The 25,909-nt window shown below is 54.5% G+C and overlaps 2 protein-coding genes across 5 annotated transcripts in view; one reads left to right on the top strand and one right to left on the bottom strand.

Annotated features, from left to right (window-relative positions):
- Nucleotides 1–15,811: 15,811 nt before the first annotated feature.
- RBP5 (retinol binding protein 5) lies at nucleotides 15,812–19,742 on the bottom strand. The gene is given in 4 exon segments (XM_033865657.2): nucleotides 15,812–15,963; nucleotides 16,404–16,505; nucleotides 19,024–19,202; nucleotides 19,489–19,742. Coding segments are annotated over 4 exon segments (408 nt in total). The 5' UTR covers nucleotides 19,562–19,742; the 3' UTR covers nucleotides 15,812–15,909.
- A 211-nt stretch (nucleotides 19,743–19,953) lies between these two features.
- CLSTN3 (calsyntenin 3) overlaps nucleotides 19,954–25,909 on the top strand; it is a 29,087-nt gene continuing 23,131 nt past the window's right edge. The window contains exons 1-4 of one of the 4 annotated variants that reach the window (XR_012324539.1): nucleotides 19,954–20,063; nucleotides 20,939–21,587; nucleotides 23,878–24,000; nucleotides 24,441–24,636. Coding sequence is in view for 3 of the 4 variants with exons in the window: in XM_073789077.1 (XP_073645178.1) it covers nucleotides 21,524–21,587; nucleotides 23,878–24,000; nucleotides 24,441–24,636 (383 nt within the window). In the remaining variant the exon portion in view is untranslated. Of the gene's footprint in view, nucleotides 20,345–20,555; nucleotides 21,588–23,877; nucleotides 24,001–24,440; nucleotides 24,637–25,909 lie in introns of those variants that run through there. The other 3 variants (XM_073789077.1, XM_073789078.1, XM_033867068.2) reach the window with 3 other exon arrangements.

The following is a 25,909-nucleotide window of genomic DNA, read 5'->3' as shown; positions in this document are numbered from 1 at the left end:
TAGGAGGGAGCAGTTACTGGAAATGCGTTGAGTAACTCTCGGCAATTCCCTTTTTCTAATTCTCTGGCTTGAGCGCCACCTGCTGTCTGATTCAGGAATAGCTCACCCACCGCAACTCGGGAAAAACATCTCGAAAACCACGCTGGCCCTCAGGAGAGACCAGGGGTGGGAGTGCACTGACTCTTGACTCTTTTGCACTATTTAAAACTGTTTAATTTTTACCATGTGCGTGTATCACACACGGTAGGATGGCTCCTTGTGAGTTAGGCTGTCCCCTTTAATGGGCCATACCTCTCCCTCCCTGACCTCTCAGCAGCTCATTCTGTGACCAGCCCGCCTCTTGTAGAAACTGAAGTTTGTGAGCCTGGACTGGAGCCCCTCCTTCCCCCTCCCTCCTCACCAAGCATGGCTGGCGGCGCTCACTTAGGTCGTCTTTGAATCCTGTCCACAACCCCTGGACGCTGCTGGTCCAGCAGGGTCAGGCCGGCGCAGGGCCGGGGGCAGGCCCAGGCCGAAGCTTCTTTAGGCAGATACCCGGGGCCGTGTCTGTGGGCAGGGGCTGCCCTCCCTGAACCCCCAGGGGGGACTCTCACCCACACCTTGGTAGGAGACCAGGAAGCCCTTGTGGAGGTTGGGAGTCCTGTCCTAAGAGGTCACCCACAAACTGTTCCCTGTGGACGCAGACTCCTTCTGACCAATGAGCGAGGGGGTGGGGAGTGCCCACTGGAGAACCCTGCTGCCCACAGAGCTGGCTCACAACAGTCCGCACACCCACTGTGATCGGAGAGGGGAGGGGGTGCAGGCAGGTGTGGGCGGCCTCTGCACCCCTGGAGGTCACAGGGTCATGTCCTGTGGTGGACTCCAGCCTGGTCTAGAAGTTCTGCGCACCTCTGGGGCTCAGGGTCTTAGCTTGTGGTGGCTTCATCGCAGAGTCCTGTGTACCCTTTCCCTCCCTATTCTCCACCCACAAAGGATGCCGTTTGCTGAGAAAGGCTCCTCACCCACGCCAGTGCTCTCAGTCCGTCAACAGAGGAGTGGATAAAGAAGATGTGGTATATGTATACAATGGAATATTACTCAGCCATAAAAAAGGACGAAACAAGGCCATCTGCAGCAACAGGGACGGACCTAGAGATTGCCATACTGAGTGAAGTAAGTCAGACAGAGAAGGAGCAATGTCATATGCTATCGCTTATTTGTGGAATCTAAAAAAAGGCTACAAATGAACTTATCTACAAAACAGAAATAATTACAGATGTAGAAAATAAACTTATGGTTATGGGGGTAGGTAAAGTGTGGGAGGGAAAAATTGGAAGATTGGGATTGACCCATACACACTACTATATATAAAATAGATAACTAATAAGGACCTACTGTACAGCACAGGGAACTCTACTCGATACCTTGTAATGGCCTATATGGGAAAAGAATCTAAAAAGGAGTGGATATATGTATATTCATAACAGAGTCAGTTTGCTGTACAGCAGAAATTAACACAACATTGTAAATCAACTATACTCCAATGAAAGTAAAAAAGAATAAATTAAGGTATAGAGTGAAAAAAAACGATTCTCTCTGGGAACCCCTAGGGGACCTTCCAAACCGTCCCCCAGGCCAGCTAGCAGGCTCCATGAAGGCAGGACTGTGGCTGCTGGGTTCTCCATCACTGATGGCTGGTATGCTGCCTTGCCTGGATACGAGATGGTGATGTGCGTGTAGCTGAATCTTGAATACCTGGGTAGAAAGCCTCTTAGCCAGCTTCCTCCCTTCCTCCCCTGTGCTAACCTTCCAACCCCCCTTCTTCCAGCCCCACCGTCACTTTGCTAAGCACTTTTTTTTTTTTTTTTTTTTTGCGGTACGCGGGCCTCTCACTGTTGTGGCCTCTCCCGTTGCAGAGCACAGGCTCCGGACGCACAGGCTCAGCGGCCATGGCTCACGGGCGCAGTCACTCCGCGGCATGTGGGATCTTCCCGGACTGGGGCACGAACCCGTATTCCCTGCATCGGCAGGCGGACTCTCAACCACTGCGCCACCAGGAAAGCCTTAAAGTTCTCCATTTTAGAGACTCAATTTCCATTTCTTTATGGTCCTGGCTCTCTATCAGTTGTCCCCTAGTCCATGGTTTTCTCTGTCTCTGCCCTTCCTTCCCAGGCTGGGTGCTCTGGGGAGAGGAACGATGGTCATGGGAGGGACGCCAGGGCCCGACCCCATCGAAATGAGGTGGTGGAGAGAGAAACAGTCCCGTGACGGGGAGTGGAATTCACCTCTGTGGACCCCTTCGCAGTGCCCGGTCTTCGCTGCTCCATCTTGCCTTGAGTTGGAGATCTGGAGATACAGTCGTGTCTGAGGTCCTGCTTTCTCCCTGGGTGTCAGAACACATAAGGTGGCCAACTGCGGATGGCTTGGCCCATGGGAGGGAGGCCTCACGGCCTTACAAGTCTAGGTCAGGGCAATTGCAGCAGAAGGATGAGGCAAATGGAGCCCCAGAAGAGGAAGCCTCCCACTGACACCTGCGGGTATAAAGCCAGGACCTGCCAATGAACAAGAGGGGCCGTGGCGTGAGCCCCCAGCAGTCGGCCCCGGGAGGAGGGGCATCATAAGGCTCAGGGGGCCACGTGCTGTGTTCTTTGTCTCTCTGACTGTAGCTTCACTATAGCTATTCCATCCTATACCTATCTAACCACTATCTACGCTCACGATACTGGTGACTTGTGCATTTATTTTTGCCCCCCCGATTCACTTTATTTGAAGAAATTCCTGGAGGAAGGAGGGCTCCTCCTCTGCATCACTGTCTCATCTCCCTGAGGGACTCTGATAGGTCTCGCAAGATTGTTAGTGCCTCACCCACCAGGGTATAGACTCTCCCCTCTTTGTAGCTTTGGTGGACTAACTTTACTCAATCTTCCAGAACACTCTTTAGGATCGTCTTTTGGGAGAGCCTATGTCTCAGTTTGCTTGGAACAGTCCTAGTTTACACCGGTTGTTCCATTGTAATTATGAATAGTTTCCCCTCTGGACAATGTTACACGGTCATCTTAGTGGATGGTGCCTGGTAGCTATTTCAATATGGCGGCTGTGCTGCAAGAGACCTTCCTCCTCATTAGCCCCACTCGCTCTCCCAGTCTCTGTGGCCATGACCCAGTCTGAGGCCTGATTACCTGGAACACTTTCCAGCAGCCCTGAGCTCAGTGCCTCAGTCACCAAGCTCCCATGAGCTACACAGAGATACTCCCCTAGAATCGCCACTGAAATCCACCCCCTTCTCTCCACTGAAATCAGAGACTCGCTTCTTCTTCAGCACTAAAAAAATGTCATCTCAACGTACTCATGGCGGGGAATGAGTTTTTCCCAAGGCTCTGACGTTTGTCCACCAGCCACTGAGAGCTTAGTGTGAGAAAGAGGCTGGGGAACCTCCCCCAAAAGAACCCTCCTGCCTCTTCCCTGCCAGGGTGGCTGGAAGGAAGGGTAGGGAGGAAGCCTCAGAGCAGAAAGAGGGTTGTGGAAGAGATTTGCAATGTTCTGGAGTGAGAAAGCCAATATAGTGGAACAATACTGTGCCCCATTTTGCTTGTCCCAGAAGGAGAGAAGAGAGAGAGTGAGGCAGAAAAAACGTTCCAAGAAATAATGGCTGGAACTTTCCAGCTTTTGTGAAAGGCCTATAGCTTTAGGTTCAAGAGACTCCACACACTCCAAGCAGAACTGAAAGTAAACAAAAAAGCACATCCAGGCACATCAGAGTCAAACTGCTAAAAACCAAAGATAAAAAGGAAATCTTGAAAGAGGCCAGAGACAAAGGACACACCGCAAGCAGAGAACAACACTCTCAGGGTCACTGCTTCCCCATCCAAAACCATATAGACCAGGAGGCAGGGGCACTACGTCTTTAGAACCCTGAAAGAAAAAAAAAGTTGCCAACTCAGAATTACTTTTCCAGTGGAAATATTCTTCAAGTCTGAAGATGAAGTGAAAGCATTTTCAGGTAAAAGAAAACGTCAAGACTTTGTCGTGAGCAGACCTGCTCTGGGAAAAAATGCTTCAGTTCTTAGCCTGAGGGGCAGGAATCCAGGTGGATGAGCAGAGCTGGAGAATGGATCATGGGAAATGGTACATTTGTAGGTAAATATAAGACATAGTTTTTCTTTTTAATGTCTTTAAAATACATATAGCTGTTTAAAGCAAGACATAATGTAACGTGGGGTTTATAACATATGTGGATGTGACATACATGAAAACTATAGCATAAACCCTGGGGGCTGGTTTCTTCATACAGTATTAACTCCAATTGCTAGATGCTCTTCTCTCTAGAACTGTGGTTTTCTGCCTGGTCTGGGAAGCCCCGGGGGTGTCCTTGACATCTTTTTTCTCTCTCTTTCTTCTCATGAGGGCACCCTGGGCTTGGTTACCAGAGGCTACATGAGCTGTGACGACATCACCCCAGACAACTAACGGGACGTGTGCTGTGTATCCTGGTGTTTTAAATTCTTCTTGGTTTTCATTTCTAATACAGTGAATATGACTAGATATAACCTACATACGCAAAAGCTCTTTGGGGTCCACAATACTTAAAAAAAATTTATTTTATTGAAGTATAGTTGATTTACAATGTTGTGCCACTCTCTGAGGTGTTAAGAAAGGCTATGGACAGAAGAGCAGATTACTGTAAAAAGAAGCAAGAAACTCTAAGAAGGAGGCAAGAAAAATTAGAAAATTCATTTGCAGAGACGAAAGCTGAGCTAAAGACACTGAATAGCAGAATGAATAATGCAGAAGAAAGAATAAGTGATCTCAATACTTTTTTTTTTTTTTTGCGGTACGCGGGCCTCTCACTGTCGTGGCCTCTCCCGCTACGGAGCACAGGCTCCGGACGCGCAGGCTCAGCGGCCATGGCTCACGGGCCCAGCCGCTCGGCCGCATGTGGGATCCTCCTGGACCGGGGCACGAACCCGCGTCCCCTGCATCGGCAGGCGGACTCTCAACCACTGCGCCACCAGGGAAACCCCTCAATACTTTTTAAGGGTATAAAGTTTGAGAACAGTTGCCTAGAGCAACCACTAAAAATAAATTAACATAATAAGAAAAGAAACGCAAAGAGGTAGAGCTGAAAGGCCACTATATGCGTGAACATGGAATTCTGAACTCTAAGCCGGTTTAATTTGGGGGGACTTGCTTCTAGCAGGGTGACCTATTAGACATTGTCCTGGTTTGTCTGGGACATGGAGCTTTCCATCTTAAAACTGGTTCAGTCCCAGGCAAACTGGGTCAGTTGGTAATTTATAGCCTTTCAGTCCTCTATTTTGTCCCCCTTCCCTTAGCCAAATGAGAGCCCCTAAAGAGCAAAAGCACCTCTGACCTGCGTGCAGGCCCCCAAGATAGGTAAGAGGACTGAACAAAGGAAATAAAGGAGGCAAAATGCTAAGCACACTATGTCCACAAAAACAGAAAACACGGGACCAGCCTAAGATAACTGTCTATTAGGGTATATCACTATGGATGGTTTCAAAAATGTTTCTCTGTTTAGTGAAATTTTTGTCATGTTATTAAATCCTTTTGATAATTACAAAATAAATGTATTTAAAATGATCATTGTGATCAGACAGCCCTTTCTAAGCCAGACGAGATTAGAAGGTTGAGGCCGTGGATACTGAAGATCATGCTAGACCTTGGCTCTGGGAGCATCTTTTTTTTTTTTTTATCCCTGGTACGCGGGCCTTTCACTGCTGTGGCCTCTCCCGTTGCGGAGCACAGGCTCAGGACGCGCAGGCCCAGAGGCCGTGGCCCACGGGCCCAGCCGCTCTGCGGCATGTGGGATCTTCCTGGACCGGGGCACGAACCCGTGTCCTCTGCATCGGCAGGCGGACTCTCAACCACTGCGCCACCAGGAAAGCCCTGGGGGCATCTTTAATCCATGTGATCAATGGAGAAGAACTCTGGGTCCTTGGATACGAGCTCAGGCCACACACGGATCCTTTCAACCCTGGGAGCTTATGTTTCAGGACCAATCTGTATCCCGCTGTCTTTACTCGGCCCCTCATCTCCAATTCTCACTTACACTTTGTGAGGTTGCTTCTGGGTTCATTGAGTTGTGTTTTTCATTAACTGAAGAGGGCAAAGGGCAGAGGCAGGGACGGGGACAGTCTTCAAAGCTGTGATGGGGGAATGGAGACAAAGCAGGGCGAGAACATGGCCGTGAGCGCACCTAGTACACAGACTCATTTTCAGAGTTTGGATTTTTATTTTTGCTTTTATTTTTAAAATAAAAAAATATTGGTGCTGCCACCTGCTGTCCCACATGGGGAAGGACCCAACCGGGCAGGGATGGCGGGGGAGGGGTGTGTGTGTGTGTGTGTGTGTGTGTGTGTGTGTGTGTGTGTGTGTGGAGGTGTGGGGGAGGGGCGGGGCTGGGTTTTCCTGATCAGGGAGGTTTTTCGGCAGCCTTCATTAGACCCCAGCATTTAGAGAGGAGATTGCTCTCTCTCGGAATCCAAACAACCTCAGAGGACCCTGGGCTGAGGGGGCAGAGCAGTTTCCCGTGTGGACCAGGTGAGGAGAGATACAGGAGCCGGGTGGAGAGCAGAGCGGGCAGAGGAGGCCTGAGTCAGCTGGGCTTCTGTGCTTAATGGCCAGTAGAGATGTGGGCAGACCAGGGATTTAGGGGTAAGAGTGACTCTGCTGGAGTTAGGTCTGTCCTGCTCCCTCCCCTATTCCCAAGTCATCTCTGGTTTCAGGTTGTCTTCCATAGGTTAAGGATAGTTGGGAGGGGTTGAGTCAACCCCAAAGACGGGTCAGCCACTAGCCTTGCCCCTCTTGTCCACCTTCCCTACTCTGTCAGCTATCTGTCTACAGTATCCACCAATCATGCCCCTCCCCAGCTTAAAGCCCTTCAATGACTTTGCCTTCTGATCCTCAAGAGGAAGCCCAGGCTCCTTGACTGTCAGGGCACATTGCTCATTCGTTACTGGGGCACACGGAGGTGCCCACCTGTATCTGTGCATGAGCTCAGGCTATGGGGCAGAGAGGGAGAGTGTGCACCGGGCAGGTACTGGAGTTTCCAAGGCCGGTGCCCGGGGAGGAAGAGAGCCCATGGTAGACAGGTGCGTCCAGGAGCTGGGGTTGGCCGTGGAGCCATGTGGTCCAGGAGAGGGTACCTGAGCCTGCTTCCTGTTCTCCTGAGCCAGTGGGGGGAGGGAGTGAAGTTCACTCCCACCGTAGCCCTGCCCCTTTTACTGTTCCCCAGTACAGTAACCCTGCCCCTCACTGCTGGGTACCTTGCGTTTTTTCGGAGAGAGCAGCCTTAGAAATGGACGGTGTCCTTGAGATAGCCTGGCTGGTCCTTACCTGGGGGCCTGGCTACTACCCGCTCTGGTCTTCATTTGGAGATAGGGCTTCTGGCAGTGGTGGTGTATGTGGCCTGGTGAGCAGTCTGCTTCTCTTGGGTGACAGCAGAAGTTACAGTGTGGCGGGGTCGGGGGATGCCCATAGTCTCTGTTGGGGAGAGCACAGCAGAAGAGAGAGTCATTAAAACACTTCTTTGGTGGTTTCCCCTTTCTAGTCATCAGATTTGGCTACACCTTCTGGCATCTACACCAAGTTTTCTTCCACCGATGTTTCTCCATTTCATCCCCCTCTTTTCAGCAAAGAAACCTCTGGCTCCGGTATTACTGTGCTGGCCCTGGAGAGTAGGGGAGGACCCCAGAGATTCCTTACTCTGCGAGGTAAAGCCACGTCCAGGTGTGGCTCTCCCCTGCCTTGGATGTCGGGACACCACCTTCCCCTCGTTGCTGCTGGTCTTCAGATCCTGCTGCTCTGTCCTCTGCAGAACTTGTCAGCTTCCCACCAGCAAGGATCTGACTCTAGCTAAGAGATCCTCCCTGCCTCCGGATGGACACTCTCTCGAACGACATGAGGCTTATTGAGCTGGACTCTGCTGCACCTGTCCTATTGAAGCCACAGGGTAAGGTCACACAGAAAGGGGTGGGGTGTCACCCGAAGATGCTGGATGTTCCTTTTAACAATTATCTTGGGAAGAGGTGGGTTCTCAGACAGTAGTCCAGCAGGTGGGCCTCAAAGAGGAGGGACAGGCGACACCTGTCTGTTTCTGAACTCCATTCTCTTTAGACTTCTAGAGGGGCTGACGCTGAGATTTGGGCCCCCCATGCTGGGTGCTCAGAAGGTGTCTGAGCTTAGAGCTAGGATGGAAGGGCCTATGACACACTGGGTGTAGAGCCGTATCTTTTTGTGGATGGACAGGTTTTTATCTCCGTAAGTCACTTGCCCCCAACCCTTTTGCCAGTTATTGAGGCTACGGTGACAGGATGAGAGTCATTTATGGTGAAACTCATGTTTGAGAATATGTGTTATCTGTTGTACAATAGATCACTTGTATGCTTAGCAGTTTAAAACAACAAACATGTATTATTTCACATAGTTTCTGAGGGTCAGGAACCCAGAAGCAGCTTCGATGTGTGGTTTTGGCTCAGGGTCTCTCACGGTCAAGGTCTTGGCCAGGACTGCAGTTACCTGAAGGTCTGACGGGGCTGGTGGTCCTGCTTCCACTATGGTCCCCTGACATGGCCGAGGGCTGGGGCCTCAGTTCCTCGCTGCATGGCCCTCTTCCTAAGACACTTGAGTGTCCCCATGACATGGTAGCTGGCTTTCCCCAGAGTGATCTAAGATAGAAAGAGTAAAGCGGAGGCCAAAATGTCTTAAAATTAAAAAAAAATTTTTATTGTGGTAAGAGCCCTTGACATGAGATCTACCCTCCTAATAAAATTGTAAGTGTACAGTGTCAACTACAGGCACAATGTCGTACTGAAAATCCCAAGTGTCTTTTATAATCTAGCTTTGGAGGTAACGTAGCATCCCCACTGCCATGTTCTATTGGTCACACAGACCAGCCCTGATACAATGTGAAAAGAGACAACACAAGGATGGGAATTCCAGGAAGCAGGGGTCCTTGGGGGCTGTCTTGAAGGCTGGCTATCACAGAAGTAGTAGATAGATAATGTTAGTACAATAACTGCAGAAGATCAGCTAGCAGGACGTTATTTTTGCTAAGTATGGTTGTATTTCAGATGCAGTAACATGAAGTCAGGCTCTGATCCTCTCCACCTCATCCCTAGCATCTGAAATACTCCTTCACCCACCCCATCAAATTCAGATCAAAGTATGACCTACAGGGGACCAAACACAAGAGAAGGTGGGGATTTAGGAGGACAGCAAAGGGTTAAAAAGGACCAAGAAGCTGTTGAAAAGGAGAGGGATGGGCAGGAAGGAGAAGCCCCAGGTGGGATGCCCTTTCCAACCTTGGGAGGGTAGCCATAGCTTGAGTCCCGAGAATCTAGGACTGTGGTCCCCCACCAGCAGATGGTCCAAAGGGACAAGTTCAGAGGCTGGAGATCTCAGTTCCAAAGCTCCCACACCCCGGGGGCTTTGTGTGGACCCTCATGCCTGAAATAAAGGCTTTTAGTAAAGGACCCTTTAAACATACCGTGTATGTGCCTGGCTTGCTAATGGCGAGGCGGTTGGTTCTGCTGTGGCCGGCACCGTTCCTTCCTACTACAGTAAGGAGTCTATGGGTGAGGGTGCACTTGGACCTCAGCTGATCGACTTCTGTAATACTCTGTTCTAGCTCCCTTTGTTTCCTCCAAGACTTTAACAAACCCTTATTTGAACAGTGTCCCCTTGTCCCATCTGTGCTGCTCACAAAGAAAGGAGGGGAGGTGAGTGGCAGCAGAGGACAGGGGAGCCCCACTGAGGAGTGGGGGAGTGCTTTGTGACCTAGCTGCCCCTTCTCGAGCTGGGGTTCTGTCTCCATTCCAGAGAACCTCCCCCTTTAAGAATGACAACAGTTTCCTTACAGCTGGGTCAAGGACATGAGCAAGGTTTTTCTGCAAACAGTTGGGAAGGAGAGAGGAAGCCAGGGGGAAGGGTGGGTGTCGAAGGCAGGATGGTATATCAGTTATAGAGCATTGAGGCCGAGCAGAGCGGTCCTGGGAGGAGACAAAGGCACAGAAGTGAAATAATTTGCCCAAGATCACACAGCGAGGCGTGACAGTGGCTCTGATAGCAGTGACTTTAGCTCTGTCTTGCCTGTGTGCCTGGGACAACCCATGCACTACAACAACTCCTGTTCCATGCAGGGAGGAAAGAAAGAAGGGCCGGCTCTCAGCAATCGTCTAGAGCGTGGATGAAAGGCCACATGGACAATGCAGTACGTAGAAGAGATGTGCAAGACAGACTAATGAGTGATACACATACGCAGGTGGAAGGAAAACTGGGCAGGTGATGGTGAAGCAGCCCTTCGGCCTCCTGGCTCATCTGTGGGACAGGGAGAGGGGGGGAGGCCCAAACTGGGGCACGAATGGAGGAATGGCTGGAGCCTCGTGAGTGTAGAAGGATGACGGGCTGGAGGGGGGGTGCGGCAGGGGGTCAGGGGGAGGAGGGTGGAGGCCCCTCAGGCCGGGAGGGTGCTGGTTGGTGTTGGCATCGTGGGGAAGAAGGGTAAGGAGGCAGGGGGTCAAGGGAAGGTGGCTGCACACGCACCTGGGGACTGGAGAAGCTGGGCCTGGACAGAGCCCCTGCCTTGGCGGCCCAGCCCCTTGACCAGGGCAGAGGCCCACCAGGGACTCAGGGGTGGAGCCTCGTGGCTCAGTGAACAGCTGCCACCACAGCGCACTGGGGCCGGGCCCCTGTCCACCCATCAGTTCCCTCTCTCCTGCACTGAAGCCTCCTCTCGGCTGGTGGGAGGGTGGTGGTAAACAGCGGCTGCTGCTCTGGGGTTTGCAGCCCTTGGACGGGAGTAGAGGTCTCGCCCAGATGCTGGTGCAGGGCTCGGCAGGGGTGCCCTGTCTGGGATGCACTCTTGTCCTCATGGGCATGGGGGCACTACGGAATGCAGTGAGATTCTGGTTGTGGAGCCCCAGTGGGGGCAACAGTTCTCCTACATCCATCACCCCCAGATGTTTACCTGCCTTAACTGTCTCTAAATCTCTGTTATCAGTCATTACACTTTGTTATAAATATCAGAACCGGGCTTCCCTGGTGGCGCAGTGGTTAAGAATCCGCCTGCCTATGCAGAGGACACGCTGGTCCAGGAAGATCCCACATGCCGTGGAGCAACTGAGCCCACATGCCACAATTACTGAGCCTGCGCTCTAGAGCCCATGAGCCACAACTACTGAAGCGCGAGCGCCTCTACTGGAGCCCACGTGTCTAGAAGCCCACGCTCCGCAGCAAGAGAAGCCACTGCGATGAGAAGCCCGCACACCACAACGAAGAGTAGCCCCCGCTCGCCGCAACTAGGGAAGGCCTGCGCGCAGCAAAGAAGACCCAATGCAGTCAAAAATAAATGAATAAAATAAATAAATGAAAAAAAAAGATGGGAAATTAAAAATTAAGAAAACATCAGAACTGTGTGACCCCAGGGCATGGGCAGTGAGTTCTCATCCTTGACTGTAGAAAACAAGGCTTTGTGTCCAGTTAAGAGAATTTCAATCAAGTGAAGAGGTAGGGATGATAAAAGCAATGACAGCGAACGTTCATTAGTGCTTCCTCTATTCCAGGTACTACGCTGAGTGATTTTACGTAGAAACTTCACAAAATTCCTTGCAGGAAGCGAGTACTCTTGGTACTGCCTTGGGTGGTCAGCAAACGGGCTCATTTACTGAGGGTTAGTGGCTTGTGTATGTTCACACAGTGAACGAGAGGTAGCTGTTTGGCACGGAGCCTGCTCCCCTGCCCACTGTGTATTATTCCCTCCCAATTTTGGATGCCATTTCAGGCTCATCTAGAGCCTCTGAGGCAAGTGGTTTATGCGTGAACACGGTGGCCTGGCTATGCTGGCAGCCCTCTGCTTGGGCACTGCCCACGGGGGACAGAGCAGAGGCTCCTAAGGGTTGCACCCTCTCCTGGTGGCCAGAACAAGAGTGAGGGCAGAGGGCAGTGAGACTCGGGCCTGACTGGGTCGGGGAAGGCAGGAGGCTCACCCACAGACAGACGGTGGGCTGGCAAGTGCTCGAGAAGACAGAGGCCCCCTGTTGCTGCTGGAAGGGTGAGTGTGACAGGTCAGCTCCGTCTCAGGCCCCTGGAACCTAAATGGCCTCTGGTGAGGGTGGGTGTTCAGCATGGAGCCCAGGTGCCTGCAGAGCTGACCCAGAGCCGTCCTGTGGGCTGAGGTCTCAGGGAGGATGAGGACGGCCTGATGGGTGCAGGTCTGGCCCCTGGTCAGGTCAGGCCACTGCTCACGCCCCTGGCCTCAGAGGCCTGGGCTACCATCTCTGTTTCTTTCTTTCTGCCCTCCTGCCCTCCTCGCAGACCCAGGTTGGCTATGTCACAGTCCTTCACATAACCCTGTGATTTTCCCATCAAGTCTCCTCACCCACTACCTTTCACCTCCTGCTGGACCTGCAAGGTCTCCCCCATCCTGGCCTGTCCACGATCATGGTCGCAGCTCTGGGATAGCTCCAGGTCAGTCTTTGGGGACCCTGATGGCACAGGTGCTGTTATGATTGAGGGTGTTATGGTGGGAGGGGTTGGGGGAGACATCCCAGAGAGCTGGCTGGGGGTACTGGAGGTGGTCCCCAGGCCGGGCAGAAGCATCGGTCTCCAGAGGAGGAAGAAAAGCCTGAGGAAGGGCAGGGAGAGGTGGGAAGGGAGGGCCAGACACAGCTAGCGGATCCTCAGCCACATCGGGGGCTGCAGGCCTCGCACTGATTGTTGGGTAATTAAGCCTAGAGCCCAGATGTGGTTCTTTCTCCTTAGGGGATAAGATTTGGGTGTGGGGAGGAGGCCAGGACTCTGCTCTCTCTTGGCGTCCTAGGATTTGCAGTGGCCTCTAAGGGTCCCCTGCTGCAATGGAATCCCACAGTGTTACAGGATCAGCTCCTGCCTGGGATGCCTTTGTGCTCTGCAGGTGAGGAATTTCCTGCTCCCCTTTCATCCTGCAGGTCTGGGCACGTGGGGTGGGGGCGTGCGGGAGACGGCGGCTGAGGTGAGGGGGCAGTTGCAGGGGGATACGCAGCTAGACTTTGTTACTCCTGCCTCCTCTGGGGCCCCTACCAGGACGTGGGGCCTGAGTCCTCGGGCAGCACGGGGTCCTCCGCTTCAGGGCACACACCGATCCTGACCTCGGGTCCATGTTGGTCAGTTTCTTCTGAGCAGAGGGCTCTGGACCGACCTAAAGAATCAAGGCTAAAGGATCATTTGGAGTTCAGGCTGGAAGGTTGTTTGTGACCATTTGGTGCTCTCTGGGCCTGGCGGACGGGGAGGGGGCAGGGGCCTGGCGTGGAGCTGCGTGAGAAGGGTGCAGTCACTCTGTCTCACGTGGAAATAAACGTATTTGATTCTTGATCATCTCCCTGGGGTCTCAGACTCTGGTCAATGAGGTCAAAGACGGTCCTGGGAGGTATAGCTTTGTGTGTCCCTAGAAGGGCTGGGGTGGGACCACCCATCCGTGGCCGTAGCTCCCCCCCACCCCCCGCCCTTTCATCACCCACACGTCGGTGCCCTTGGTGACCATCTCTTCCATCTGACAGTCAGTGGTGCAGCCAGATTGGAATGAGGGGTAGGGTCTTCGCAGGGTGAGCATGTGGGCTGGGATTGGTGTGTGTGTGTGTGTGTGTGTGTGTGTGTGTCTGTCTGTCTGCCTAGTGGGGGCAGGGACGAAATATCCAACAGGGTGTTGGAGGAGCGAGGACTGAACTTGGTGGGTCTCTGGCTCCCACTGCAGCGAGCACTGCCCCCTGCTGCCCACGGGGGAAATGGCAGCCCTGGCTTCCTGCATCTGGGTGGATCCCGCTCCCACCCCCTTGGAGGTGCCCAGGAGCAGCTCAGTCCTCCTCTGGTTGCTTGTGCTCCTTTGGGGTCTCCAGGCCTCTTGTTGGATTTTGGCTCCTGGAGGGGAGTGGTCCAGTGGAGGATGTGGACCCGCAGGTGGGAAGGTGTGGGTGTTCATGTCACAGGAGTCTTGGGGGACTGAGGCTGCTTCCACTTGGGTCCAACAGTCACCATGGAGGCCTATGTGCTCCCGGCAAGATCCCAGCGAGGGGCCGACATGCAGAGCACAGACAGCAGTCCTATGGGGAGAGGCCTGGATATGCACTGTGAACTCGGAGTGGCCGGGACCTGGTGAATACACACGGAGCATCTTCCAGTGCCTTTACCACACCTGGGAATGGAAAAGGTAGGAGTCCCCCACTTCCTCTGAGCTTCTGCTGCTCTGCCCTCCCGACGTTGCTGGGGACCCTGCGGAGAGGTTGGGCAGGGATGAAGTTGCTCAGGTCCACTCTGCATTCTTTCTTTTTCTTTTTTTAAAAAAAATTTTATTTAGTTATTTTTGGCCGTGCTGGGTCTTCGTTGCTGCAAGCGGGATTTCTCTAGTTGCGGTGCGCAGGCTTTTCATTGCATTAGCTTCTCTTGTTGCAGAGCACGGGCTCTAGGCACGTGAGCTTCAGTAGTTGTGGCTCCCAAGCTCAGTAGTTGTGGCTCTCGGGCTCTAGAGCACAGTCTCAGTAGTTGTGGTGCCCGGGCTTAGTTGCTCTGCGGCATGTGGGATCCTGCCAGACCAGGGCTTGAACCCGTGTCCCCTGCATTAGCAGGCGGATTCTTAACCACTGCGCCACCAGGGAAGCCCCACTCTGCATTCTTGTCCAAATTCTGTTCCAAATTCATTCCAGGCTTGTGGTGGGATGAGTGCTGCAATCCTGGTTCTTGGACAGAGCCCCAGAGACCATCTCGGATGTGCAGGGGCCTGGCCATTGCAGGAAGAGGCAGCAGGGGTGTTCATCTAGTGAGTACAGGCCAGGGATATTCCAGCATTCCCCTCATCCCCCCCAGCCAGGCTCTGTCCCCCCCCCCACCTTGAGCCCTCTTCTCTCTGCTCTTGCCCTACAGGAAGGACTTCTATTCTGAAAGAGCCAAGGCCCTTGGAGGTAGGGAGGTGACCAGAGGCTGGAGCTGGCCCTGAATCTGAACAGGCCCTACCCATCTGGGCTGTTTTCCAGGGCAGCGATTCTGGGACCCTAAGGGAGGGACTGTGCTGTCTTCAGTTGTCCCCCTTACCTTCTGTCCGCAGCCTTGCTGGACTGTAGGCAGAGGGTCCTAGAGGCCTGTTGCCTTCACACCTACTGTCACCTTCATGCCCTCATCTTTCTAGCCCTTAGCCTTGTATCCTTCATCTGCTTCCCTTTTCAGTCTCTTCTGGCGCTCTTGCCGCCTGTCCTTCCCAAAGCAGACGTGGAGGCCAGGTCACTATTTAGAAGCTCCCAGCCTCCCCCAGCACTGGACAGAGGTCTCGCCCTGACCCGTCCCTCTTCCCCAACGTGTAGGATGCAAGCATACAATGTCCAGGGCTCGTTAGATGTCGGTCAACGTGGTCTGTTGAACTCTGTGTGGCTGGGGCCATGACTTGGGCCTGGTTCTGTTGAGCCCATGAGGTTTCTCGAGAAGAAGGACAAGGAAATGGACCAAAAACCTCTCCCAGTAGCTCCTGTTTAAATTCTTCAATCCAGTCACACTTTTCCAGAAGGTCCACCAGTATGGTTTCCACTAATGCTCAAATGCTCAAAGCTGAGTTCTTAGATGGAAAATAAGAGGCCAGATGAATGAAAGAGGGTGGGGATCCGCTATTCTCTGGGCTCCTTTCCCCTTTGCCTGTTTCTCTCATCCAGGAGGCCAGATCTTGAACTGGGTATGAGGTCGCTATTGTGCAGTGGAGTGTGAGAAAGAAAGGGCTTTGGCCTGGGGGCTGCAAGTTATAGATTAAAGTGGGGTGGAGGGAGGGGGGATGCAGAGGGAGGGTCAGTGGCCTGAGAAAGGGACTGCTGACCTGGGACCATCTGGGCTTGAAGGGGACACAGACAAGAGGAGACTGGGGACTGCCGTGGTCCAGGGGGGTCCTCAGCTCCTCTCCAGCTACTTGACCTTCCTGAAGACCTGCTCGTGCACTGCATCCCTTGCAGTCATCTCCTGGGGATAGAGTAGGAATGATGAGGACAGAGAAGGTTTTTTCTCAAGGTCCTTGACCTCCATTGAATCCTTCAGGATACATCAGCTAGAGCACTCGATGTATGGGGAATTGTATCGTGTTGCAAACCCTCAGCTTTCCACCCCAGAGGAAGGAAGGTAGCTGGGTCAGGGAACTGAAGTGGCTAAGTCTCCACGTCTCTGGTCATGATTTACGGACATGCGTCTGACTTACAACCAGGGCCCACCTTGGCCACTCCAATTCTCTCTCTCTCCACTCTTTCCAGGGCTTCTGTTTTCCCTCCTTAGTTGCCTTCCTTGAAGGGAGGCGAGGCTGGAGTAGCAGACGGACTTGATTTGAGTAAGGGCATGCATCCTAGCTGGAGGGCCCCCTCTCAGACACACCCACTTGCGTCTCCTCTCCCAGCCCTCACCCTGCTCACCAGATACGATGTGTCTCCCTCCAGCCAGTGTCTCCAGCCCCAGTCAGGGACCTCCCCTTTCTCTACACATACCAGCTGCTCCTCTTCCCAGGTGACAGTGGTCTATGGGGGAAGGCGGGAATAAAGGAAGACTTGGGGGGCAGGACACCCCAAATGCATCCAGCTCACTCTGGCTGGGCTGCCTGCTTTGCCTCCAGCAGACACTGTCTTGCTCCAGTCCCTTCCTTCCAGGACTCCTGTCCCCCACTCCTAAAGGTCACTGTTTGTGACAGTGACCATTTGGGCAGAGCAGGGATGAGGCAGGATCATAGGGGGGGCGTGAAATTGGGGGTTAGGGGACGAAGCGCGGAGAATTTGTTCCCTGTCACTTCTGGCTGACCTGGAGGAGATTTGGGGAAAGAAGGGAGGTTGGTTGGGAGCCAACCAGGGAATCTCCTTTCTCCTTTTTCTCAGTCTCAAGGGCAGCTGCAGTGTCCCTGAGAATGAAGGATCAACCCCCTAAATCAGAGCTGGGTGGGCCTGGACCTTCCAATCACCATTGTTAGGCCCCCCAATAGGACAGGCCCCCCTAAACAAGGAGCTCAGAATCTTACGGATTGTTCTTGTGGCCGTGCCACGCGGCTTATGGGATCTTAGTTCCCCCACCAGGGATCGAACCCAGGGCCCTGGCAGTGAAAGTGCGAGTCCTAACCACTGGGCCACCAGGGAATTCCCAGGGAGCTCAGAATCTTGATCAGATAGAGGAACAGTTGGTAGGTATCTGTGATACCAGGCAAGACTGTTGACGGTGGGAGTGGGGAGGCAGTGCGTCTTCAAGGCAGTGAATTAGGTTGGAGATGATGGGAACTTTCTAGCAAGGATAGAAACAGTGTAGAGGTAAGAAAGAAGAGTAGGTAGCTGTGAGGGGCTCTAACCCCGTATGTTTGTGTGGAGGCCCTTGGATGCAATGTGGAGTGTACGGCCCTTACCTGGAATGTAACAAAATGTCACTGAAAGGGTTTAAGTCAGGGAGTGTCGTGGTCACTTTTACATTTTATTTTATTTTAATTTTTGTTGTTTGTTTGTTTGTTTTGCGGTACGCGGGCCTCTCACTGCTGTGGCCTCTCCCGTTGCGGAGCACAGGCTCCGGATGCGCAGGCTCAGCGGCCATGGCTCACGGGCCCGGCCGCTCCGCGGCATGTGGGATCTTCCCGGACCGGGGCACGAACACGTGTCCCCTGTATCGGCAGGCGGACTCTCAACCACTGCGCCACCAGGGAAACCCCACTTTTATATTTTAGATAGATCCTTGAGGCTACAGTAGGCAGAGTGGATTAGAGGAGGATCAAGACTGGGCACCAGATGAGAAATGAGGGCCTGAAATAAGGTGGTGACAAAGAGAAGGGTTAGGAAGGAACAGATAAGAGCCATGTAAACAAGTGATGCTCAATGGAAGTACAGTAGGTCTTAAATGCAAGCCACATATATAATTTTAAAAATTTCTAGTAACCACATTAGAAAAGCAAAAAGAAACAGGTGAAATTAATTTTAATAATATATTTTATTCAGCCTAAAATATCCAAAATATTATAATTTCAGCATGTAATCAATATAAAATTTCTGAGATGTTTTGCACTCTTTTTTGGTATTGTCTTTAAAATTCAGCGTGTATTTCACACCGATAGCACATTTCAAATGTTCAATATCTGTATATGGCTAGTAGCTACCATACTGGACAGCACAGAAAAGTTACACAGGCTTCCTGACCAATTACATGTGGTGCACGTGTGCAGGCGTGTGTGTGTGCACACACGTGCACGTGTTGGGAACATGGAGGTAAGGGAACACAAGATAATGACTGTGACAACAGCCGGCAGGACCAACACAAGGTAATGACTGTGACAACAGCCGGCAGGACCAACACAAGGTAATGACTGTGACAACAGCCGGCAGGACCAACACAAGGTAATGACTTGGTCCTGCTGGTTGTTGACATTGATGGAGACGGCAAATATAAAAGCAGGAATAGGTTTGTGTAGGAAGATCAGAACTTTGGGTTTGACCTTGGGGCATGCAGATGGAAACATTTTGCAGGCAGTTGAAACTCCGCCCTGGAGCTCAGGTGGTGCCTCTGGCGGGAGAATCTGTGTCCAAGGCAGTTTATAGATGGTAACCGAACACATGGGTGTAGATGATTTAGCCCGTGGATAGTATACAGACAAGAGAGAGAAGGTCAAGAACAAAATACTGGGGGGAAATTCCCAGTTTAAGGGATTAATAGGGGAACTAGGGTCTGCAAAGGAGGCCAAAAGGAACACGTAGGAAGCAGAAAGGACTGCACCAGAGGGGAGTTAAAGAGGCTGAGGGAAGAGAGACTGTGGTGTCCGCAGGGTCCCAGGCTAGAGGGTGAGCACATGTTTGCTCATTGGCCTGAGGGTGACCTGCCCCTTTTGCCCTGTTGGCTGGTGCTAAGAGGGGGCAGCGTGGGTGACATCAGGAGCCTGCTATCCCAGGGACTTCGTAGCCTGCTGTGGGCATCACTTCCCGGCTCTGGATGGGAAAGGTCACTTTATTTTGCCCCACTCTGTTAAGTGCCCCCTGCCCATCCACACCCCCTCCCCGCCAGCCTGAGAAAAGGTACCTGGAGCTTCCGTCCCTCCGTGATCCTCAAGTCCTCCTCAAGCTCCACTCCCACCTTGAATTCCAGAGCTTAGTTTCGGAAGGTGCTGAGGGCCTTCACTGTCACGTGGTTGCCCCGATGGTCAGTCTCCTCGTCTGACTTGAGCAGCGGCGCGATCTTCCGCAGAGCCATGTTGATGTCTACGGAGGCTGTCCTCTGAGGACCAGGGTCCTTTTAGCCAGCTGGCCAGGGCCTCCTCCACCCGCAGCAGCAGCCTGGAGCTGGGAGCATCCCCTGGGCTGGGTCTGGGACTGTGGATTTACTCCTTCCTAGCAATGCCCCTGGCTAGAAGAGGAGCCCAGCCCCCCGACCCCCAGCCTTTCCACGATGTCGGGCCCTCGCATCCCCCCTCCTCAATGGGACTGGAGGCAGGAAGGGAGAGGGGAGAACGGGAGTGAAAGGGCTCGGGAGGGGTGAGGCGGTTACTTAGAGCTTGCAGGTAGCTCTCCAAGTTCTTCTGCGAGACAAAGCAGTAGTAGCCGGTGAGGTTGGGAGGCATGGTCCAGGCTGGCCAAGGTGGAGGTCAAGATTTCAGGAGAATAGAGGGGGCAGGGCAAGGAGGGAGGGGGTGTCATCCGACAGGTGGGGCTGGGAGACTCCTGGCCAGCCTCTGCACACACAGAGGCAGCTTGTGTAAGGTCTGTGCTACCAGGGTTTTTATAGAGGTGAGGCCCTGTTGCAGTAAGAGCTCCTGCCAGACTCCCTCCTTCTCCCCCCCCCCCCCCGCCGGTGATGAGTGTGAGGCTGGTGTCTGCAGCTCCACAGAGGGGCAGGGACTTGGCAAGTTTTTGCCTGACCTCGGCTTTTCCTGAGGAAGGAACCTGGAACAGGATCTGGGGCTGTCGGTCAGGCTACACTTGAGCCTTCCCGAAGGTCAGTTTTGGCTTTCAGCCCATTTCTGGCAGGTTTGGGAACCGTCCTGAGACTCCAGAGTCAGCCTCTCCTGGGAGGGAGCTGGTCTTGCTGGGTGGAGGGGCGCGCCCTTTCAGACTCACCCAAGGGTGAGTTCTAACAATATCCTGAGATCTTGGAGTGAGTCGGGGATCCCAAAAGGTATGAGGGGGAGGAGGTGGGGAAAGAAGGGGGGACAGCCAGCTGGCCGGGAGCGCCAGTGAGGAAAATCCTCTAGCGCTGGCCCCTACAGCTCCCTCAGACAGCGTCGCTGAGCTGGGGCCCCCGACACTGGCTTTCCAGACTCTGTCCTATAGGAGCATTAAGAGGGGGGCAGAGAAACTGCGGAGGGGGCCGTCAGCGGCCTGACAAAGTCTGGCTGGAGCAGAAGGTGAGGGAGGAGTCGCTTGGCTGTTCGGGAGAATTCTACGCGCTTTGGCTTGGGACCCAGAGGTTCCCCTCTCCTTTTGGAGTCACTGATGGTACCGTCAGCCACCCGCGTCCCCAGCCGTTGGCCAGCCCACGCTTACCAGATGTACTCCCATTGCGGGGGGCGGTGCGCCTCAATTACTGTGTGCCCCGCCCCGCACTCCCTGCCCCCTCCCCCCGACGCGCACTCTTCTTTGCCTCTCGAACCCACCAGCCTCCCTGGCTTCAGAACCAACTGGGCTGGTTCATCAGGGTTTAAGGTGGGAAATTTGGGGCGAGCGGGTGAGGGAGGGTGAGCGCAAATATCTCACTCTTCCTCCGGTCCCAGAGCCGGGTCCACGGCCCGGCTGCCCACCCCGTGGCTTCCTCAGAGACCTGGGGCTGGGAAACGAAATGCTGGCATAGGTCGGGGTCAGGTGGTGGGTTTGACTGCGAGGTCCCAGGAGGCACCCAGCAGGGACTTGCTGATGGAATGAGCTGTGAAAAGAGGTTAATGCAGAGTTGGTGATGGTGGTGGTGGGGTGACGTGGATGCTGTCCCTCCTCGCCTCCCTCAGGTCTCCGTTGACGTCTCCTCTCCCCACCCCCGGGCATCTCGCTTCTTCATTCTCCCCATGGCCTTCTTTTTTCCCACCCCCTCTACGGCTTTCCAGCTTCCTCCCCAGCCCCCGCAGTTCCCTTGCCCCCCCAGATTGCAGTCAGGGGAAAAAGCCCTAACACCTTCTCCCAACCCTGCTCTCCGGTCCCATTGGTTCCCACCCCCACCCCCCCGCAGCACCTGCCCCCCCACCAGTCACCCGATTGGCCAGCGGCCCCATCAATCCTCGCCTGGCCGTGCTGACGTCATCCTGCAGTAGCGGGGATGGGGTGGGCATGAGAGAAAGAGCCAGGACGCGGGGCTCCAGAGCGAAGGAGAAGAAGCCACTGCCAGTCCCCCACCTCAGCCGCCCAGGTTGGGGGGCTGCTCAGGTCTGCTCTATGGACTAGGGTGGGCGGCAGGCTCCTTTCCGTCTCTGCCCTGCTGCCTGCTCTCTTCCCTCCCCTCCTTGGAGAGCCCCTGCATCCCTCCCCCAAGGTGGAATACGCGGGCTTGAGGCTCCCGGGGGAGAGCGATCGGGGCCCGGCGCTGCCCGCGCCACACCATGACCCTCCTGCTGTTGTTCCTCTTGCTCGGCTCCCGGCTCCCCTCCAGCTCCTGCAACAAAGGTGAGTGAGGCGGGGGGCGGGGGCACTGAAGGAGGGGTCTCAGGCAGGGCGGGGTGGGCAGGAGCCCTTAAGGCTCCCTGGCCCATGACAGGTGGTTCTTCAGACCACCTCCCTTCCCATCCGTTTTCTCAGACCTGCCCCCTTCTCTTCTCCCTCGCATCCCCCTTCCCACATCCTCCTCTCTGGTCCATCTCTACCCATGTGCTTCTCTTGCTCCCATTTGGTCCCCATTCCCATCCTGGGCTCTCTCTCTCCCCCTCCCCCAATTTCTCCCTCCTGGAGCTATGTCAGGTCTCAGAAGGACTTGCCCCTGAGGGGCGATACACATCTCTGGGCGGGTCTCCGTTTTCACCGGGGTGTGCCGGGGCTGAGGGTGTGTAGCACATCCATCTGGTTCCTCTCCATCCATCCTGGGGAGAAACTGTTCCCTGCAGCTCAGCGATTCGGAGCACGTATGTTTTGGCGTGTTCCTCTGCATCCGTAACCTTCCGTCTGCATGCAGCTGGGCCGAGGGTTACCAGAGCTGCCCTCTCTGCAGACAGCAGATAAATTCAGCTGGGTGAGGCCGTCCGAGGGACCAGGAGGGAGGGAGAGGGTGGGGGCCGAGGGCTCAAGTAGGTGGAGATGGGCAGGGAAGGGCAGAGGTGGGTGTCTGGGAGTGTTAATTGAGTGGTGAGAGGGGAAGGGAGAAGGAGAAGGGAGATGAGGTGTGGGAGGGGATGAGAAGGGGGTGGACCAGGGTCAAGGTGGAGGCCAAAAAAAAAAAAAAAAGAGAGAGAGAGAGGAATGAAAGGGAAATCAGGAAGAACAGGTGAGGAGAGGGGGAGGGGAGAGTCCAGGAGGGAAAAGACAGGGAGCCCAGGAGTCAGTGAGAGGAGATGGACACAAGGAGAGAGTCGGGGGCCGAGAGGAAGGCAGCAGAAGGGTGGGGTGGGGCGTGAGCTGTGCGCAGCCCCTCCATCCTCGGCTCAGTCTCTGACCTCAGCCGGCTTCCGAGCCTCCTGCCACTTCCTGTGTTGGCTTCTGGGCACCATCTTGTGGCTTTCTCCTCTGCCACTAGAGAAGGGGGTCATGGTGGGTCCTCCGCGAGGAAGGGGCCGGCATTCAGATACCAGAAGGCTTTGGGGGATGTCACTGGAAGAAAGAATGGAAATCAGGATTGCTTGCTCACCATGACATACTGGGGATGACTTTCCTTTTGGAGACTCAGTTTCCCTCTGATGATATGTCTTCCTCTTCCTCTCGCTGATGGGCCATCGTGGATGTGCTCTGGGAGCTTAGGGGTTGGCTTGATGGGATCCAATAGAGCAGGCCGTGGAGGTTGGCGTTGGTGAGGGGAAGGGAGCCCCTCACCAGGCTGGTGGGAGATTGGTCCTGGGGAGGAGACGTGATTGAGTTGAGTCTGGTAGCAGATGGGGAGATCTGGAGGCTGAGTGAGTCCCACATCCATTGTGGATCGGCTGGTGGCTGAAGGGAAGAGGGGTGGGGTAGGCGAGAATTAGGACTCAGCCATGAGTCTGTATAAGAGTGGGGCTCAGGGAGTGTGGGGTTGGGTGGCCTTCTGGGGGACATAGGACCGTGTTGGTTATGAGTGTGTTCTCTGGGTGTGAGGGTGAGAAGCAGGGAGAGGATTTGTCGTGTTTCTAGGCCATTTCGATAATCCCTGAGGATGTCGGCTCTGCTGGGCCCAGCCGTTCAGCATTGATTCCTCTGCTCCATCCCTGCCTCTCTCTGTCCTCCTCCCTCTGTCCTATATATTTTCCCTTCTCTCTTTTCTCCTCTTCCCTCTCCTCTGGGAGAATGGCCTTAAGATGGGGCTTGGCCGGGAGAAGAAGGGATCAAGATTGAAATGGGGTGGTGGTGGTGGAGATGATAAACAATCAGGATCTCAGGAAGCTTCTAGTCTGCTTTTCCTAACCTCAACTCTGCCCTTAATCTATCTCTTCCCTTTTCCAGGGCCTTCTGATGGCCCACCACTGCTCCCTGAAGGCCCGGTGTCCACACTCTAGCTCTTGAAATCCCTAAAGAAAGTCTCCACCTTCTGACCAGGTTTCCCAGGGGACATGGCAGTCCCCCTCCCCCCAGGGCAGGCTGTGGCCATGGAAACTGTCTATCTTGGGACCTCCCGCAGACCCTCTGACTCCCTTCATGGCTGATTTCTTGTCCTCAGTCCTTTCTCCTGCAGGTGCTTCTGCAGGGGCTGGACAGGGTGGTGATGCTGGAGTGTGTTGTCTGGAGGTGGAGGGCCAGCTCACAGGTGCTTCCTTTCCTCTCCCTGGGGGCGGGGCAGCCAACAAGCACAAGCCATGGATCGAGGCGGAATACCAGGGCATCGTCATGGAGAACGACAACACTGTTCTGCTGAACCCACCACTCTTTGCTTTGGACAAGGACGCCCCCCTGCGCTATGCAGGTAAGTGGGGTTGGGGCAGAGGAGGGCGGGTAGGATAGAGAGAAGTGGGTGGGAGGGCAGGGGCAAGGGAGGAGAGGGGAGGTCCTGGGAGGGAGAGCAGTGAGGACGTGGGGGAAGAGGAAGAAGTAGACTAGGAGGAAACGGGCCACAGCGAGGAACGGTGGTAAAATAAAGGGGGCCAGAGAGGAGGACGTGGGCAGGTGGGGGTCAACGCAGTCAGACTTTGCCAGGTCTCAGACCTGGGCGCTCTGAGAGGTTGCCGCTCAGGGAAGCTGGTGTCGGAGCTGATTGTCTGATAATGAATGCTTTTCCATGCGCAAGAGAAGGGACAGGGGTTTGGAAGGAGAGGTGAAGTGGGAGCCTGAGGGGGGTTGGCGAGTGTGGGAAGGAGACCCTGGAGGTGGTGCAGGAGCTGCGTCCTTCCCTCCCCCTCTGGCCAGGCGAGATCTGTGGCTTCCGGCTCCATGGGTCTGGGGTGCCCTTTGAGGCCGTGATCCTGGACAAGGCGACAGGAGAAGGGCTGATCCGGGCTAAGGAACCCGTGGACTGCGAGGCCCAGAAGGAACACACCTTCACCATCCAGGCCTATGACTGCGGCGAGGGCCCCGACGGGGCTAACACCAAGAAGTCCCACAAGTGAGGACGCTCCTGTCCCCTGCCCTCTGCTGCAAGCCCCCCACCTCCTCCCAGGCCCCTCACCATCCTCTGTCCTCGCCGTCACTGACTATCTGCCCCCTCCCCTCTCTGCTCCTGGGGTTTAGGGACGGGGCCTTGTCATCCAGGAGCCTTCAGCCAAGGGGACAGAAGCACGTGGTAGAACTAGTGGGATCTAATCTTGGCTCTGCCTCTTGTGACCTTGGGCAACTTCTTAGCCTTTCTGGGTTTGCTTTCCCTTGCCTGTAAAATGGGGTGATGGTGATGCCTACTTCTTCAGGTTACTGTGGAGATGAAAGGAGATGGTTTGTGTAAAAAGCAGGCGCTGCAGTGCCTGACACTGAAAGGGCTCAGTACCCGGAGTCAGGATGCTGAGAGACCGAGGAAGAGGACGGTACAGTCAGCGCACACCCACCTGCCTTCCGACCGTCCAGCCGCCTGCAGCGTGTGCCACACCCACACACAGAGCATGCGCACACACGGCAGCGGGCGAGGGTGGGCAGGAGATGGCTGCGGCGGGCAGAAGGCGGGGCCCAGGGCTCCGACACCTGTTCCCAGCTCACTTCTCCTTCGAGAATGGGAGCAAGATGGGCAGTCAGGACTCCTGGGCCACTACGAGGCACTAGAGATAAACCACTCCTTGTGATGACTCAGTTTCCCATTTAGAGACAGAACCCTTGCCTCTGGGCCCTGGGTGCCAGGATCTGGGCTGGGGGCAGGGCTCCGCATGAAGGGCTTAGCCCCTCCCCAACCTCTGCTTGCCCCGCGGGGGCCTGGGCGGGGGAGGGGGCACGGCCGGCTTGCTCACTGCACACGTCAGATGACTTGTGACTCTGGTACAAATGCCACTTCCCTGAATGTGTTTGCTTTTTTTTTTTTTTTTTTGCGTTACGCGGGCCTCTCACTGCTGTGACCTCTCCCGTTGCGGAGCACAGGCTCCAGACGCGCAGGCTCAGCGGCCATGGCTCACGGACCCAGCCGCTCCGCGGCACGTGGGATCCTCCCAGACCGGGGCACGAACCCACGTCCCCTGCATCGGCAGGCGGACCCTCAACCACTGCGCCACCAGGGAAGCCCTGTGTTTGCTTTTAATTTGGTTTTTATTCTGCATCTTCCTTTCTTTCTTTAAGAAGGTTTATTTATTTATTTATTTTTTGGCTGCGTTGGGTCTTGTTTGCTGCGCGCGGGCTTTCTCTAGTTGCGGCGAGCGGGGTCTACTCTTCGTTGTGGTGCGCTGGCTTCTCATCACGGTGGC

Source organism: Tursiops truncatus, chromosome 11 (genome assembly GCF_011762595.2).
Source record: "Tursiops truncatus isolate mTurTru1 chromosome 11, mTurTru1.mat.Y, whole genome shotgun sequence".
Taxonomy (NCBI): Eukaryota; Metazoa; Chordata; class Mammalia; order Artiodactyla; family Delphinidae; genus Tursiops; species Tursiops truncatus.
Note: the sequence above shows the minus strand (reverse complement) of the source record. Positions and strands in the feature narration are given on the sequence as shown.